Source organism: Magnolia sinica, chromosome 1 (genome assembly GCF_029962835.1).
Source record: "Magnolia sinica isolate HGM2019 chromosome 1, MsV1, whole genome shotgun sequence".
NCBI lineage: Eukaryota > Viridiplantae > Streptophyta > Magnoliopsida > Magnoliales > Magnoliaceae > Magnolia > Magnolia sinica.
The window spans coordinates 46820940-46839802 of NC_080573.1; the positions used below are offsets into that span (position 1 = coordinate 46820940).

An 18863-nucleotide genomic window follows, 5' to 3' on the forward strand; every position below is an offset into this window, starting at 1 on the left:
CACAGGATCCGGGGAACTTTTCAGTTGAATGTGGACCGTCTATTTGCAAGACAAAAATGATATGTTGATAACTTAACATTGTGCTAACGAGGAGATGTTTGGGCACAATCTAAAACATACCAACGGCCTAGATTCGATAAGCGTGGGCCCCACTGGCAAAAATTAAAAACCGCGTATAGTATGCAAAGCCGAGGACGCGTATCCTTTCTTGTTTTCTTATATTCTCTCGGACGCCTGCGTTTTGACCCCTTTCTCGCTGTTCTCACCCTCCTCGATTCTCTGCAGATTTCATCGAATTCATCGAAGAAATAAAAAACTCAGATCGGATTTTCAGCCGTATATCCTCCCGACGTGTAATTTCGGTGATCGAATCGAGGTCTGAGGAGGGTCGAGACCCGTTCTGGTGCAATGGGTTTTGTCTGAAACGAACATAGAATTCAAATTCACGCTAAATCCCATCTCGGGATCTGTAAATTGAAGGATTTGGTATGTGGGTGTGATTGGTAAAGGTCGAAAACGGCGACTTTGATCCGGATTCGATTGTTTTGGTAGGTCTCTGGAGCACCCATGTGATAAGTGTTGGCGAGAAATAAAGGTACATTTTTTTTTTTTTTTTTCTCAATTTATATATTTCTGTTGTCTTTTTAAATAAAAAAAAATTTTAATTTTTTTTAATTTTTTTTTTTAAAAACCAAAAAACAAAAGCAAAATTTAGGCCGTGTTTGGTTATGCAAAAGATAATGAAATTTCATGATATTTTGCCGCAAGTTAGACTGATTAATTATGGAATTTCATGATATTTGGTGCAACCAAACACGGCCTTAGTTTTTGTTTTTTGTTTTTTGTTTTTTAACAATATATTTATTCAATATGATTTTGAGATGGCTTGAATCATATTGTTGTTTTTTCCCCATTAGTTCTCCATGATTTCGTAATTTGAATTACATTTTAAGAGCTTCCAATCTGTGCGCCACAACTTGGACGTATGGCATCATGGTATTTAATCAAGACCATTCATCTGGAAGGCCCCAATTGGAAAATCCCAGCGATTGTATGATTTTAATAATATGATCAGGGATCTACAAATGGACAGTACAGATGGACATTAGAAACAGCATCAAATGGGAAATAGTTGGACAATTGGACGCATAGGATTGCCCAACCTGTGGGACTTTTAGGGATTGGTCCATTAGATGGGACCCACTCGCCTCTCCTTCCTTTTTGCAGCATGGAAGATAAAACATCTGGGCACTGAACAATGGCTAGAAAACCCAAGATCTTTTTTTTTCTTTTTGGCTTTTAGATTCTGCAGATGTAATTGGAAATGTTGATTCGATTTGTTAATCAGTATCTTATCAGTAAATGCTTGGTTTGGTAGGTACGTTTTACGTCAATTGATAATATTGGAGAGTCTGTTTTTTTTTTTTTTTTGCTATTGAAATCGAGATTTGGAATCTAATCATCATCATCATCATCATGATGTAAGGCTTACCCAACTAATTGGGAATTGGCTACATGAATCCTGTTCCGCCACTCAACTCTATCAAGGATCATATCCTCAGGTAAACCATTCTCATTCTCACTGTACCTGGGTGCCGGTGCAGCTCATCACTGACAGGGAACACCGTGACCTGAGATTGAAATGTCAGATTCTCAGGATTCATGATAAAAGTTGTGGCATAAGTTTTATGCCAGCTGGCAACATGAAGCAACCCTCCTTTATCTGGGCTTAGGACCGGCATGAAAGCTCGAAACTCCCACTGTCGGAGTTATATGAGATTGGAATCTAATCTGTTTATGAAAATTGCAATTTTTGAAGACTGGAATGACGGAGTTATATGGGATTTGGAATCTAATCCGTTTATGACATTTGCAATTTTTGAAGACTGGAATGATGCACTCTTTCAGTGTGTGTTCAAATATATTATTTGCTGCTATTGGTTTTTTTTTTTTTTTTTTCATTTTGCCTGATACTAAATTACTGACCAAGGAAAATGGAATTACTTGTAGTTTAAATTTGGAATCATTTAAAGCTGCATCGACCACTTTCTATGAGTAATATTGACATATTTGGATGCACTAACTGTTTCCATAAAGCAATGTGCATGATAAATATTATTTGGACAGCTAAACCACATCTCAATTTCACTGCCATAGGATATTTAGACATTCAACCAATATCATGGTTTTTGCGCTTCCAGGTCCGACTGGAAATTTCTTAAAAATCAGCATATTGGACATAGAAGCGGAAGGTTTTTGTTGAAGGTATTGAAGTTGGAATTTCAGCATCTTGGTCAATTTTTCAATGATACACTAGTGTCTTGCATGATTATGTGCTGTAATAAAATCTAAGGGGGACTTTTTTCATTGTTTTCAGGAGGTTTGGGCTTTAGAATCAATTTAAGCAAGATTGTATTGCCTGGGGTTGTTGCTGATGAGTTGGTGATGGACCCTTTACTGAATATTATGCTTTTTCAAACTGAGAGGTTAGCTTTGAAACATCTTCCCCTTGGAACTAACTTGTATTTGATCAAAATCTAGGACTCAATAATAAGTTTTTCAAGAAGCTGGGTAGCATGCAGAAGGCATTACCATTCCTCAGTGATCAGATCAGCTTCTTCAAATCAGACTTGACGAGTCTCTTGACGTATTATCTCTCACTGTCTTCGATATCTTGGCACATAAGCAAATAAGTTTGAATGGAGATGATTCAATGGGAATTCCTTTGGGAAGAGAGCGGAGGCCATTAGTTTGTCCAATGAAATGGGAGGACGTTCAAAAATGCAAAAGGAAAGTGGAATTCTACTGGGGAGAGTGGCAGAGAAGATCATGGGGAAGTTTAGGTATGAAATCCTTACCCTTTGGAGAGGAACTATAGTGGATAAATATGAGAAAAGAAAAGGTTTAGGTTCCGGGGAGTGGTTCAATGGATTGTGGGGAAAACTATTAGCAGTTTTGGGGATGTGTTCAAGGGAATGGGGGTGTATTCTTTCTGAAGGGATTGGATACAAGGTGGGGAAGGGGAGGTTCTTGGAGGATCTTTGGTTAAGAGATTCCTATTAGTCTTTCATTTTCCATGCTTCTTAGCTTAATCCAGCAAAAAATATCTCAACTAGAGATTGTTATGATGTGCTTTCTGGTAGAATTGTTGGAATATTATTTTTAGAAGCAATTTGTGGAATTACAATGTTTACCTCTTAGAACAATTACTCGGTGCTTGAGAGGTGAAATTCCCACCAAACAAGATGGACGAAAGATATGGGGCCCCTCCCATGCTATAGACTTTTTCTTCCAAAGCTTTCTTTAAGGTGCTATTTCTGGTGAGTGGTTTGGTATCTCCATGTGAGACTCAATATGGATGAGAGTGGTGGCATTCTGATGGCTACAGAAAACAAAATCTTGTATTTGGACCATCTCCATGCCATTATCAGTACTTGAACAATTACTTGGTGCTCCAGAGGTGAAATTCCCACGAAACAAGATGGACGTGAGAATTTGGCCCCTTCCAATGCTATAGACTCTTTCTTCCAAAGCTTTCTTTAAGGTGCTATTTCTGGTGAGTGGTTTGGTGTCTCCATGTGAGACTCGATATGGGTGAGAGTGGTGGCATTCTGATGGCTACGGAAAACAAAATCTTGTATTTGGACCATCTCCATGCCATTAACAGTGCTTGTGCATGCTTGTGGGAACAATTGTGAGCAGCATGTGATGAAAATGGAAGCCCCGAAAGCCCAATTTGCAGGTTGTATGACTCATCCAGTGGGCCCCACACAGTGAGTTGTGTTTAAATATTTTTAAGAGGTAGATCTGGTGGTTGTAGTTCAATTCAGAGTCTTTGTTTAGTAAACATTTTGAGGGCTTTTGTTAGGAGTCCGAATTAGGCCTTTTTGGTTGTCTTTAGTAATAGTTTCCAAGTATAAGGACATTTATGTGTCATTAAGTCATTAGTGGTTTCTGTTTTGGGGAGATATGTATCTTGGGGATCTTTAATAGGACATCTTTGTCTTAGGGACTTCTTAATAGGATAAGAAAGAGGTAAGCACAAGAGAATAAAAGGAAATGAGAGATTTCAGTCCATATATGCATGAATTTGTTGATTCTTTTATCAATTTAGAAGGGTAGAGTTTCATGTGTATCTCCTTGTAGATGTTGTATAATGTATTGGTATAAGAAGTGTTGAGTTTTAGAGAGAATATTTCTTGCAGAGATAGAATCATGGAAAAGCTTTTAAAAATCAATTTCTTTGAATTGTGTTGTTTGTGTAGAAATCCGTTCTTCTTCTTTGTTTTCTTTCTTATCCATCCTACATTAAGTGACATCAGAGCAATTTGAAAACAACGACAAGCAACGAGAGTTATGACTTGGAGGAAGTGGTTAGGAGACAAGATCGATTAGGAGTTGTTCAACGGATCTTGAATGGATTGGATAGGTTGACATTGTCTACACAACATCATGGATAGCCTTCTTGTACACAAGAAGGTGGCAACACCCTGGAATCCAGAGGTAGTGATTTTGATGATTTCTGTTCGATCATCCCCCTGGTAGGAGAGGCAACCAATCAAAAGATTATGATTATTATACATATGGTGTTAAAAGTTGGCAAGAGAACTTCCTTAATTGGTTGGCTCATATAGAGCAAATTTTATTTTTATTTTTAATTATTATTATTATTATTTTTAATTGAAGGAGAAGGGAGATAAGAAGAAGGCTAAGCTCATGGTGAACCAAATTATACAGTCATGTTCTTTTGTGGTGGTCCTGGTGGACCCAACTCCATAGACCCTGAAGCGCATTGGTAAGAAAAGTTTGGAGAGTTAGAAAAAGATGAAGGATGTGTCATGACAAAGTTTTTATGCTCGAGTTTCATGCCAGAGCGATATGAGAAGTTGTATCACCTACGACAGAATAATCTGACCATTAAAGCTTATACAGAAGAGTTCTACCACCTCGTGATCCGGAATGACATCAATGGAACTACATATCAACTGATAGAAAGGTGTGTTAGCGGTTTGGATTACAAGATGCAATGGGAAATTTCATGGACAAGGGCTTATTCTGTGGATGAAACTTGCCAACTTGCATTGAAACTTGAAAGTCAAAGAACCCATAGGAAAGAAGGATGTGAGTAGCTCAAATCCTCTCACAAAATTTTGAAAGATAATTGAGATGAGTCTCTTTTGAATCTGAACCCTTTGTATCTTAGACAAATGGGTGGAGGAAAAGAAAAGGAAGTGGATCAAACGCCTTTTTGGTTGGGACTTCTATTAAAGAAATTTACAGAGGTCAGCAGGGATTTTCCAGTGAAATTAGCATGTTCGTGTTAGCTCTTGAGGTTCAATGGATACCATTTATAGATGGATTTGGCACAAATGCACCCACTAAAGATTGCAGCTTCTACGCAGCGATTGATTAAAGGCAAGCTTCCAACAGACGATGCAATTTAGAAGTTTGGGGCTCGAATGGTATCTTGATGTTCCTGTTGTTATGCTTGCTATCGATGTGAAAAAGGCTCATCATTGTTTTATGACCATGAGACTGCTCCGTTGGTTTGGGGCTATTCAGCCATTTGTTTAATATTCAGTTGTTTTGTTTCCATTGTCCTAATCAGCCATTTCAGCATTGAGTTCAAGATGCTTTGTTCTCTAATTAGTTCAGATCTGCTGGGAAGCAAGCACCCACTTAAATATGAGGATAAGAAAACTCATAAGGAAGATATATTTTTTTAAGGTTATAAGAAATGTATTGAAGTGGTTGAAATTGAGCTCTGTGGGTCATATATATTCAAAGTGTTGCTTTCTTCAGTACTGTGGTCTTTCATAATGTCATATCCATGTCCAGAGCCTGAGGATGAACTCTCCTTTATTAGTTAAATGGTTAAAGCTAAACCAAATGTTTTAAAGTTTAATGTGGATGGTGCATCGAGGGAAACCCAGGCCTGGCAGGGTGAGATGGGGATGAGGGATTGTTTCAGGAATGCTTTACTTGCCTATTTTCAGTGTTATGGGAACTGCTTGAATACTTGCTGAGTTGAGAGCCCTAATTGATGGATCTATATACGGGTTGGCTTTGCAGATTCCAAATTTTAAAGTGGAAAGGGATTCTAGGGTAATTGTTAATATGGGTCAGATCTAATACTATATCAGTCTGGAATGCTTGGATTCGGTGGAAGGAATCATGTTTTTAATGTTCTTGGTCTACTTACCCTTTGCATCATTTATACCAGGAAGCAAAGCAACTATAGTTAAAGGCCGACCCTATAAGTTAAAGTGAAAATTAAAAGATGTATGTATGCCACCAGATTCAGATGAAAGTATGTGCATGGAAGGTTCCCCGTGCATTTAGCCCACAAGATCATTCCCTTTAGTGAATGTATCTATTATCATATAGGGAGTTATTTCACTCTGGTTGTATACGATGCTTGATGCACAGGTACTAAATTTTTTTACAAAAAAGGATAAATTAATTTAACTGAAACTGAGTAAACTGTTGGACCTACTGTCTCTAATGTCACATTCCAAAAATCAGACTGGTTAAAAAAAATTAACCACCAATCTGTGGGCACTTGTTTGATGAAATAGGATAGTTGGATCTTTTCATTTTTAACCGTCTAATAATGTCCATCATTCATATACTTAGCTAATCAAATAAGTGTAATTTTTTTCATGATATATCTGAACTGGGGTCCATAATTTGGATAGTCTAATTTGAATTATTGGTATTCGTAGTATGTGATTTCTAAGTAATTTATAAGCACTCCTGTATCATCCACAACACACTGCCAAAGTATCAATACTATGCTGGTACCAATACACCATGGCCTATGGCTGTGGCTATTTCTCATTGGCCCAAGCGCAGCTCAGTGCAGACTCTGGGCCTGGACTTTTAGCACAAGTCTGGCCTTAGGACCTAGTTTGGCAGTTCAAGCCCTACTCTTTAATGAAAAAAAAGAAAGAAAAGAAAAGAAAAAGATATTGAAAGAAAGAAGAATTGAGGACGTGTTCTTATGGTCTATAAAAAAAAGGTTTGTTCTAGTGTACAGCCACGACACATTTTTCTGCATATTATGACACTCTATTTGAGTAGTTACAGCTAGTGAGGAGATTTCAATTTTGACAAGTTATTTATTGCTCTCTGTTTGAGTATTCTTCTGTGGTGTGGTCTGGCAATACCCATCTTTTATAAGTGGTTTAGACCATTCAATCTAGTTGACCCCCATGTGAGAGTATTGTTCTCGACTTTGAATTTGGTAGGATCTAAGGCTAAGCTAGGACAGGTACTCCTAACCTGAATCCAATTTCTAATCGAACCTCTTAGACACTGAAAATTGGCTAAGGGTGACTAAGAGGTGTGAGGCCCAGTCTAACCTACTCTAGGGGGCTCACTCTTTTTAACTTAAAGGCTCTAGGAATTCCGCACCGCAGAGTGTTTTTTGGAAGATTGGGACATGTGAATCCCATTTCAGCATCTAAAACGTCAAGCCCCAAATTCTCCTACATCCAGTAATTATTTGTTAAGAACTCTTGTACCATTGTTTAGACCATCAAGTTATCTTTCCAACAATCCTTAAACCGCCCAATCCTATCTCATTTCTCCCAACTTTCTACTGTCTCTTCTCCATTATAAAATGACACATACTACTTGCGAGTTAATGTGGATGAAGAAACTTTTGCAAGGTATGAGGTTTACAATAGCCTAGGCTCCCACATCTCATGGGTTAGGACATCAGCTGAACCCCCCTTGTGGGTCCGTGGGCCCCAAATCACATGGGCCGCCCACCTCGATTGTGTCCCCGCATCCCACGGGCTACCCCACTCGAGCTCGATGTGAAATGCCCTTGCATTAATCACCCCCGGTGAGGAGGCTCGAACATGATACCTCCCTCATGGGCCCCAAATCACATGGGTCACCCACCTCATGTGTGTCCCCGCATCCCACAGGCTACCCCAATTGAGTTCGGTGTGAAATGCCTCTTCATTAATCACCCTCGGTGAGGAGTCTCAAACACGTGACCTCCCGCTCTGATACCAATTTGATGCAAGACAATTAACCACTTGCTCTAAAAGCAGAAATTGTTAGAGTATGGAGAATTAATCCCTTTATCTCATAGCCTAGGACCTCACATCTCATGGGTTAGGACCTCAGCCGAACTCCCCTCATGGGCTCGTAGGCCTTAAATCAAATGGACCGCCCACCTCGAGTGTGTCCCCGCATCCCACGGGCTACCCCACTCGAGCCTGGTGTGAAATGCCCCTGCATTAATGGTAGCAATTTGATGCAGGACAATTAACCACTTGCTTTAAAAGCTTGAACTGTTAGAGTATGATGAATTAATCCCTTTATCTCATTGCTCAAGCCCTCACATCTTATGGGTTAGGACATCGGCCAAACCCCCCTCGTTGGTTCGTGGGCCCCAAATCACATGGGCCGCCCACCCCGACTGTGTCCCCGCATCTCACGTGCTACCCCACTTGAGCCCAGTGTGAAATGCCCTTGCATTAATCACCCCTGGTGAGGAGTCTCGAACACGAGACCTCCCCCATGGGCCCCAAATCACATGGGTCACCCACCCTGAGTGTGTCCCCACATCCCACGGGCTACCCCACTCGAGCCCGGTGTGAAATGCCCCTACATTACTCTCTCTCTCTCTCTCTCTCTCTTCCCAACTTTCTACTTTCTCTCTTCTTCTCTTCTCTTCTATTCTTTCACTTCAATCAACAAAATTACAACCCCAAACCAAAATCATTACTTAGCATGCCCAGTTGGCTTTACAACAACCCAAAGATCGCCCAAAACCGGTGCATGAGCATTGAGTTCCAATCGAAAACACCTTGCCCAGTTAGCTTTACAACAACCCAAAGATCACCCAAGACCGGTGCATGAGCATTTAGTTCTAATTGAAAACGCCTAAGAGTGCCCAATATGGGGAAAAAGAAGAAGGTTTCATGTAGTAAACAGTAAAAAATGACATTTATGTCTACGAAAATCCAAAACTCAAAACTTTTTTGACCCAATTTGGATCAAATTTACCCTAGGACACCTAATGTCTATGAAAATCCAAAACCCAATCTCCTTTCTTTTTAAAAATTACCCCCAACTAATTCTTGGTTTATGAACTGTCAATCTTACCCAAAGACCATAGGATTTTGACATTTGGAAAATCTCCTCTATTCAAATCAAGGCATATTGAAAATCTCCTAGGAGCTTCCCTTCACCTTGATTACCCTTCAAGCACCTCAATTTACCCTCATACCATCAAATTAACCCCTAGACCAAGCCACTTGTCATCCATCAAAAACCCATTCTACCCTTTAGAGAACCCTCCCAATTACCAATTATTACCAAGCTAGTACTCCCCAAATCTATAAATAGAGCCCCTTTCCCCCAAGAAAAGGGTCTTGATCTTTGAATTCCCCTAAGCCTAGCCGTTGGAGCCATTACCCTGGGAACCTAGCTATCCATTAGTAAAATTCCTACAATATTCAAAGAAAAATCAAGGAGATTTGGAAAATTCTGACTCTACAATATTTACTAGTGGTTTTGAAGGTGGTGACACAAGAAGACTTTGTAGAAGTAGCTAACTGATCTGCACCCTCATAGAGTGGGTAGAAAAACTCATGCTCATGGTTGGTGATTACACTAATCAAGTGAGGAAACTTTGGAGTGGAAGAAATATAGCGAAGAAAGTTGGGAGTATGATGACGCATATGGGAAGGTCTCCTCTGCAGTCCTGACCAACAGCTGTCGCCCTGGCTGGGGAAGACACCAATGGTCAGATTCTCTGATTGTTGGAATGTGATAGAGAACCCAAAAGTAAGGAGGAAATTCTCTGGTTGGGTCTGAGATGGGGTTTGGGGCTACAGTTGGTGTTTAATACAAAATAAGAACCTCTGGTGATGCCACTAGAATTCCAATTGCAAAAAATTAGTTCTGAACGATCTTCCCAAAATCTCATGCCTAAAAGGATTCTTCAACCAACCAGACATCTTCCCCATATCTCACTTTATCCCCCATCTCAGCGATAAACCTGTTCCTTCTAGATCTCCAAGTTTACATATGTTTTTACAGACTCTGGAAACTAAATTGGCCTCGATTGTTAGGTTCCACAATCTGTTAACCTCCCCATATCTCTTGGCTATAATCTTCCTCCGGGAACAAAATGTTCTACAAAACTACAGCACGTAAGAAGGCTCCAGTTTCTGTCCATAATTTTTCCAAACCTTCTTCTTCTTCTTCTTCTTCTTTTGGGAAATTCACTCGATTTTATTAAATGGAATGTGTTTATCTCCTTTGCATTCCAAATGATATCTATTTGAAGCCTTTTTAGATTCGTAGCCAGCAAACCAGAGTTTTAAAGAGAGAAAATACAGTGGGAGGTTGGAGAGAGTGGCTTTGATAAGAATGATGTGCCATTCGTCTAGAGATTAGTAATTTCTTTTCACATGGCTAGCTTCTTTTAAAACCTGTCGACTGCTGGTTAGCAAATCAAAACTGAGTTCATTTTAGCCCCTAATGGGAGAGCGAAAAAAATGACCTGGAAGGAGATTTTCTTATTATCGAAGATGAAGCCTCAATTCTCAAGTCGTCAGTAGCAATATCAAGTGTCCCACTTTTAGAAATATTGATGTGGAGCCCAGCAATGGCCTCATCTTGGAACCAATTGTATTGCTCATATGTATCGTCTATAAAAAGGCTTATACAACCATATAAAAGGAGGAGAGTACAATTGGCACTGCTGCTCAAAAGGAACTACATCTATTTAGAAATTGCTAGCCTAATTAACTAACAAAACAAAAAACAGAAAAGGACGTACTCTAAAATCCAGGCATATGGACTTTACAAGCCATTCGTTATGGGCTAGACTTTGTTTCATACGTGTGGCATCACATGTGAGTCCCACTGGTTATCTAAACTCTGTTTGGACCATTTGATTGCAAATATGGCCGCCAAAAGACAATCAAAACTGTTGATCCAGGTTCTGGCTTGATGGCCTTATCTATTAACCATGCATACTGTGGAGTCCATTTGGACTACATGTTAATGGTTGGGTGTTGCACTGAATTACACCTCTGCATGCAGCCATGTGTCATCCTAGTGACCAGAATGTGTGTGGAGCATTCGAATTCTGCAATAGATAGCCCCCTCTATTAGATGACTGGCCTAAAGATCAGCAACCCACTCGCCAGGTGGGCTATGGATATGCTGAATGTGGACCCCAGGCAACTTTTTCTAAACCATCCACCCTTTCATACATAGCGAACAATATGGTGAGATGAACGACCTTGAGTTTTTTAGCCATACTCTGTTGGCCCATCTGATGCATGGATTTGATGTTCCACACGTGCCTGTTGTCTGCATGTAGAGGTGTGCTCTGGCTTAGTGGACTCTAGATATATTTAGATTGACCAAACCATAGAAATAATCTATCACAAAGAGGTGGATTAAAGTTTTTGGGTGCAAATGTATATCAAAATAGACATTATCTGTGTATTGATTGAAAGTAATGATAATATATCGGAATGAAATTGTTGAATGCACCATCTAAAAGTTCATTGGGCTTGACCTCTAATATCTTGGATAGAGGCTAAAAATATCCGCATAGGGTATGAAGTAAAATACAGTGATATATGAGAAACTAGCATCTTTTCAAATATATATATATAAAATTCATCCTTACTCATCTTGATCAACAATAACAGGCAAAAAAAGAGAGGAAAAAAAATAAAAATAAATCCGGTTCTTAAAACACCAGTCAGACACCTTGCATAGGTATGTCTAAGATAAGAATTTTTCTGGCTTTCTCATTATGAAGTTTCAATGTACCCAAATATACTTGGGGGCCCTACATTTTTCAGTGAATATATAACTATTCGTCTGCAACCATATGAATTTAGTCTTGGTTGTATTCACCAAAACAATCATTATGCTCTGTGCAGTTGGATGGGTTTTGTGCTTATTGTCATAATCCACTGATCATAATCCACTGATCCTTCCATGTCAGATACTGCAGGATAGCTTGCACTAGGTAGTTTTCAGATGTTGCAGGGCAGATGAAGTATCTTGCTTGTTACTTTTAGGCCAATTGTGTTTTTTTTTTTTTCATTTTGCCTCATGAGCTGCCAATAGTCAGTAATATTACAGCTTGCAATGGGCCAGACTGGCTTTTTGGGCTTCCAAGTCGAACTGAAATTTCTGTGCCTAGGTCTGATTTTTAGACTTGTGGATTGGACCCGGGCCTGAATTTCAGGCCCAACCAATAAATGGGCCATTGATTGACAAATTTACTAGGAGGCCTGGTTGAGCATTCTGACAAATGGGACTAATAAACTCCAATATATCCATTCGAGACCAAAAAAAAATCCAAAACAAATTGCCCCTGAAGCATTCTGACAAAAAATCTGGGACCAATGCCATTTCACTGCTTCTATATGTACAAACTTTCGGCCCTTCTGGACAAAATGGGATGAATCGGATATTGTGAGCTTGAGAAATAAGCGAGTATTTTTCTTTTACGTCGCACATGCCTTTGTAGCATGAATTTATAACTCTATTCTTGAAACAGGTGGGATGGAGATATCTTTGTTAAGGGCTCTGCTCAAAAGCATCTCTCGGTTCAGTCTTTTGTCTTCATTTAACAGCACACAACAAGAACCAGTCAAGAAATATTATCAAAATATAGACGAAATCTTGAAGCTCTTGACGCCTATACTCAATGACATCAATGATTCAAACATAGCTTCGGATGAACAATTTAATAAGGTGTTGGAAGAACTCGACACAAGCATCACTGAAGCCACAGAGCTTGTGGAAAACTGGCACCAATTGACTAGTAAAGTTTATTTTGTAAGTCAACTTTCTTTTCCTTTTTGTGAATTCTTACTTCCATATGCATTAAAGTTATTGTTGGATGTTTTTTTCTGCCCCTGCATCAAACAAGCGACCCACTCGAGCCCGGTGTGAAAATGCCCCTGCATTAACCCGGGCCTGAATTTCAGGCCCAACCAATAAACGGGCCATTGATTGACAAATTTACTAGGAGGCCTGGTTGAGCATTCTGACAAATGGGACTAATAAACTCCAATATATCCATTTGAGACCAAAAAAAAAATCTAAAACAAATTGCCCCTGAAGCATTCTGACAAAAAATCTGGGACCAATGCCATTTCAATGCTTCTATATGTACAAACTTTCAGCCCTTCTGGACAAAATGGGATGAATCGGATATTGTGAGCTTGAGAAATAAGCGAGCATTTTTCTTTTACGTCGCACATGCCTTTGTAGCATGAATTTATAACTCTATTCTTGAAACAGGTGGGATGGAGATATCTTTGTTAAGGGCTCTGCTCAACAGCATCTCTCGGTTCAGTCTTTTGTCTTCATTTAACAGCACACAACAAGAACCAGTCAAGAAATATTATCAAAATATAGACGAAATCTTGAAGCTCTTGAAGCCTATACTCAATGACATCAATGATTCAAACATAGCTCCAGATGAACAATTTAATAAGGTGTTGGAAGAACTCGACGCAAGCATCACTGAAGCCACAGAGCTTGTGGAAAACTGGCACCAATTGACTAGTAAAGTTTATTTTGTAAGTTAACTTTCTTTTCCTTTTTGTGAATTCTTACTTCCATATGCATTAAAGTTATTGTTGAATGTTTTTTTCTCTGCTAAACTTTTGGGATGCACGTGGTGTGTTTTTGTTATATAATCAATCTGATAATTGAACTTTTCTATATATGAAAATCTACATATGGTTGGAAATTCAAGAGGAATTAAGTATTGGGAAGTTCTGGAATCGTAGAACCATTAGGGAATCATGTGGTCCTGCTCATCAACAGACATTGGTTGACATCAAGATTGCTTACATTTGGGGTCCATGGTTTGGTGATCAAAGCCATTGACCAAGTGGCTCCTCACCATGAAAAAAAAGGGCCAAATATTGAAACATCAGGATTCCAATTTGGATTATTTTCAGGCACTCCCCATTGACAGGTAAGGCCCACCAGATCAATGAGTTGGATAACCGAAACATGGGCCCTGCATTTAGAGCATTGTGTGCCTTAGCAAGTTGTACATCTGAGATGTTGAAGCCCCTTGTTTTTCTCATTGTGTGGACCAATGGGACTAGTGCATTTGATTAATTTTTAATGCTTGACATGCAAGGTTCTGATCTTCCTCAATATGCATAAGCGAGTATCGGAGACTATTGGACTTCTTCCAGAAATAATTCCTGCAATCATAATTTTAAACTTGGCACATGGATACCTAACTGGGTACATTTGACATGTCCAGGTTCTACAAATTGAATCATCAATGACAAAGATTCAGACCTCTGGGCTAGAGATTTGCAAGCTAGCGAATTCTTTGCTCCCATCAGTCACTGAAGCTTCAGACTCAGCATGTGTTCAGGTTCTCCCTTCCTCCTCCCCTCCTCTGTGTGTGCGCGTGAGCCTAAGTGATCAATGCCAACATTGCACCAAAACATCACACACATCCAACATCACATACATCCAAACAGAGAGAGACTGACATGGTGGGTCAACCATTCATGGGAGATCACCCAAAATCACACAAATTGGATAATCCTTGCCATTCAATAGAAGTTTTAAGGAGAAAAATGTCCTCCATTTGAACAGTTAGGATCATCCACATGTCATCATTTTGGCCACCGACGTCCACAATGCAGCCTGCCAGACGAGCAGTCTGAATGTCTTACACACATTACACAAGTTGGCCTAGAGTGCGCGTTATATTTTGGTGAGGTAGAAGCTCTCTCTCCAATTTTCGTTAAAAACAAGGCATCATTGCATCTCAATCAAAATAAATTCTTTACTTTCTGCTGACTATGGGTAGCATCTGCTCTTTCACCTGAATCATTACAGCACTGTGTACAGAAAATTCAGCATATCAGGTCCGAACAAACATCTCATGTCATCAAAGAAGCTATGAAGGATCTACAACAGAACACCACACCCAGATCAGAGATACTGATGAAGATTGCAGACTCGTTGAGCTTGACAACAAATCAGGAATTGCTGCTGGAGGCCGTGGCCCTTGAGAAGTCAAAGGCAAAGGCCGACCACAATAAAACCAATGGAGAGAAGGAGAGCATCGATCATATGATCAGTCTTGTCACCCACATGCATGATGGACTCATGAAAATAAAGCAGTCTCAGACCATTAATGGGATGCCAATTCCCACCGATTTCCGTTGCCCGCTTTCCCTGGAGCTGATGTCTGACCCAGTGATTGTTGCATCTGGACAGACCTATGAACGAGCTTTCATTAGGAAATGGCTTGATCAAGGCCTGACCCTTTGTCCCAAGACACGCCAAACTCTCTCACACACAAATCTAATTCCTAACTATACAGTCAAGGCACTAATTGCGAATTGGTGCGAGTTAAACAATATCAAGCTTCCTCACCCTGAAAAGTCGGCGATCTTAAACCAGTCCCCAGCTGCCCTCGCCCATGCAGATGGTAGCTCTGGAGATCCTCGCATCCTTCCCCATGTAGACCATGCTTCCAGGATCAATGGCCCCAGATCACCTGAATCTACCAGGTCTAACGGGACTAATGAAAATGACAGGCCGGTATCTCCATTACATCTAAACGCATCCAGAGAGGGTATGTTTGTTAGTGGGCTAACTTCGGGCCCACCTTCAGATGCTGGAAACGATTTGGAGGTGGATATTTGTCAGGTCTCATTATCAAGTTCCAAAGAAAATGCAGGAAACTCTGAAGACTGGAAAGTGGATCACAATGGCCAAGCATCGGTGTCATCTAGGAAGGACTCCTGCAGAGAAACCTTGGTCGATGAACAGTCATCAGGCCATAGCCGAAGTGCCTCTGTCTCCAGTGCTGTCTCCAGCATGGATGCTAACGAGGCCTCCCACCTGTCAGGTGATCTCACCCGTTACAGCAGTGATGCTTCTGGTGAGCTGACATCGGAGGCCCCACCTCCATCAGTCCAACATAGAGAATCTGAGTTCCCACAGAAGCTGCCTGACATGCGTTCTCGTAGCCAAATTTGGCGCCGGACACCTGAACGGGTTGTTGCAAGGATCGTTTCTTCTCCTGCGTTGGACACGAGAGCCGATCTGGCTGGCATTGAGACCCAAGTTCGGAAGTTAGTTGAAGATCTGCAGAGCAGTTTGGTTGATGTGCAAAGAGCTGCTGCTGCCGAACTGCGACTTCTTGCCAAGCACAACATGGACAATAGGATTGTGATTGCTACCTGTGGTGCCATTAGCCATTTGGTTGGCCTGCTGTACTCGACGGATTTGAAGACCCAAGAGAATGCTGTTACAGCACTGCTAAACCTATCCATAAATGACAATAATAAGATTGCAATTGCGAATGTGGGGGCCATCGACCCACTTATCCATGTGCTTGAGACGGGGAACCCTGAAGCCAAAGAGAACTCAGCTGCTACCATATTCAGTCTTTCGGTCATCGAGGAAAACAAGGTTAGGATCGGGCGGTCCCACGCGATCAAGCCTCTGGTGGAATTGCTAGGCCATGGTACCCCGCGAGGAAAGAAAGATGCCGCAACTGCTTTATTCAACTTATCAATATTTCATGAGAACAAGGCCCGAATTGTGCAGGCTGGGGCTGTGAAGTACCTCGTTGAGCTGATGGACCCCGCAGCAGGGATGGTCGATAAGGCAGTTGCTGTCTTGGCTAATCTTTCAACCATACACGAGGGGCGGGTTGCGATCGGCCAGGAAGGAGGTATACCGGTTCTTGTTGAGGTTGTTGAATTGGGATCAGCAAGAGGGAAGGAAAATGCTGCGGCTGCCTTGCTACAGCTTTGTACAAATAGCAATAAATTCTGCAGCCTGGTTCTCCAAGAAGGCGCTGTTCCGCCATTGGTGGCACTGTCACAGTCGGGCACACCACGAGCTAAAGAAAAGGTATGATGACTAGATTTTATATGCATTTGTATACATTTACATGTATGTATGTGTCACATGAAGAATGGTTGTAGATCCTCCATTCACAGGTTCAGTCTGTTTTAGCAAGGCCCATGGTTTGATGATCGAGAACATTGATTTGATGAACCTCACTGTGAAAGTTCGTCCATGAAGAGTCAATCCTAGCCCTTTGATCTGTTAACTGCAGGTAGGTGGTTAAAAAAGAAAATGAGATTGGATGGGTAGGATTTTCAGTCTCGGAAAATTTTGGGGCATGGTCCGTCCACACAGAGGTCCATCAAATCAACAAACCATGTTCTCACATGTAATGACTCATATCTCAAGCCTAGTATCATGATGCCTCTTGTATATGTATACATGAGTTTTTCTGTTCCACAAACTAGTTAACAATTTTATTTAGCGAACCACAAATATCTTTGCCAAGGGATGTAATTTAAGATCCAGTCCATCCATTGGGGTCCTGTTGTGTTTGTGCCCTGGTCTGGCTGACTTATCAGGTGTACCATTAGAAAAGGCAGGCCAACTTCCTACATTCGGTGTAGAATTTGTATGTGTGGTGCAGCTCATTGATGCGCCTGCCTGAGTATTGGCCAGATCACATGCATGTTGTGGCCCATTTGATTGACAGCTTGTACTACAATGCTGTCTGCCACATCCCATTGGGGGATGCACATGTGTGTAGAATTAGCATGCATCCATTCTACATGTCCTTAGCATAGGCAAATTAATTGGATAGTTTTTTCAGAGGTAGGTAGGGATATGAGCCTTACTTGTAAAAGAAAAAAGCAAAACCAAAAAAGAAAAAGAAAAAAAGAACCAAAGCAAAAAAAGTAAAAGAAAAGAAAAGAAAAGAAAAGAAACAAGAAAATGGAATCTAAGCTTTGGATTTTCTGCTGGTTTGCAGGCGCAGGCTCTTCTTAGCTTTTTCAGAAGCCAGAGACATGCGAATGCTGGGAGGGCTTGATATTGGCCCATGATCCGCCCTTCTTTAACATACTTGCGGCTTCTAATTCTATGATGGAGGGAAGTGTGTGTGACTTTTTAGGTAAGTTAAAAAGAAAGTGTGAATTACTGCTGCTGCAATAATAACATAAAAAATACTTTCTGGTTGTTGCATGTAAAAAAGAAAATGATACAATTGAAGGGTCTGCTGATTCTTTGTTCCACAGCGGATTCTTGTATATTCCTTTGGCAGCTCTGGTGTATGTGGAGTTGATGAGTATTATTTTTTTGTATCTAAATTACACAGGACAAGCAGTCCTTGTTCTTCTTCATCCGTTTTCTTTCTTTCTTAAATACTGAGAGAGCTGTTGTAGAATGTCCAAACATTGAATGTTTTCCGTCGGTGGTGGTGTCCGTCTTATCCTTTGCAAACCATTTCGCTGGTGGACTGGCCGAGTTTTGTATTACTCAGGTGAGTTTGGAAAAAGTAAAAGAGAAGTTGCATTGAATCTATGGCCAGTCCACTGAGCTGAATGTAAACATGGGATGACTTCAGGAAAAATAGGTTTATGGACCGTTTCATACTCAAGATTGGCTGGTTTTGGTGTAAGATTGGAGTTAGAAAATTTTCATTGTCGTGGAGGTTTTAAACAATGGCTTCTTCTTTTTTTTTTTCCTTTTCTTGTTTTTGTATTTTTGGTGATGTCTTGAGGATTAGAGACTTACCATAGCACTTCACAAACAATGTCTATTTCAAGGTATGACTGATGGTGCCCTACGTTTGATGGCCCCACTATGAAGATTGCCTATAGTGAAAATCGGGTCCATTCACTCCTTGGGGGCACCACAGATGCCATTGAATCATATCATCAATTGTCCATCTACTTTGATGGTGTGGCCCTCCTGATTGTCAGACCAGACTGAATTTCAGGCTAGCTGTTCTTGACCAAATGCCCTGCCTTCCCCGCAGCTCCTTGTTGTCT

At 40.6% G+C, this 18863-nt stretch overlaps 1 protein-coding gene across 4 annotated transcripts; it reads left to right on the plus strand.

Moving 5' to 3' along the window:
• Nucleotides 1-234: 234 nt before the first annotated feature.
• On the plus strand, nt 235-18299 carry LOC131248110 (U-box domain-containing protein 4-like). 4 transcript variants are annotated; one of them, XM_058248178.1, is made up of 7 exons: nt 235-595; nt 2202-2265; nt 2378-2486; nt 13309-13589; nt 14294-14410; nt 14884-16917; nt 17843-18299. In XM_058248178.1, exons 4-7 carry the CDS (start codon nt 13314-13316, stop codon nt 17900-17902), a joined length of 2487 nt encoding a protein of 828 aa, XP_058104161.1. In that variant the 5' UTR covers nt 235-595; nt 2202-2265; nt 2378-2486; nt 13309-13313; the 3' UTR covers nt 17903-18299. The 4 variants fall into 4 exon arrangements, with proteins under 4 accessions (XP_058104161.1, XP_058104152.1, XP_058104169.1 ...); XM_058248169.1 differs by lacking the exons at nt 2202-2265; nt 2378-2486; XM_058248186.1 differs by lacking the exons at nt 2202-2265; nt 2378-2486 and having other exon boundaries at nt 14896-16917.
• Nucleotides 18300-18863: the final 564 nt, after the last annotated feature.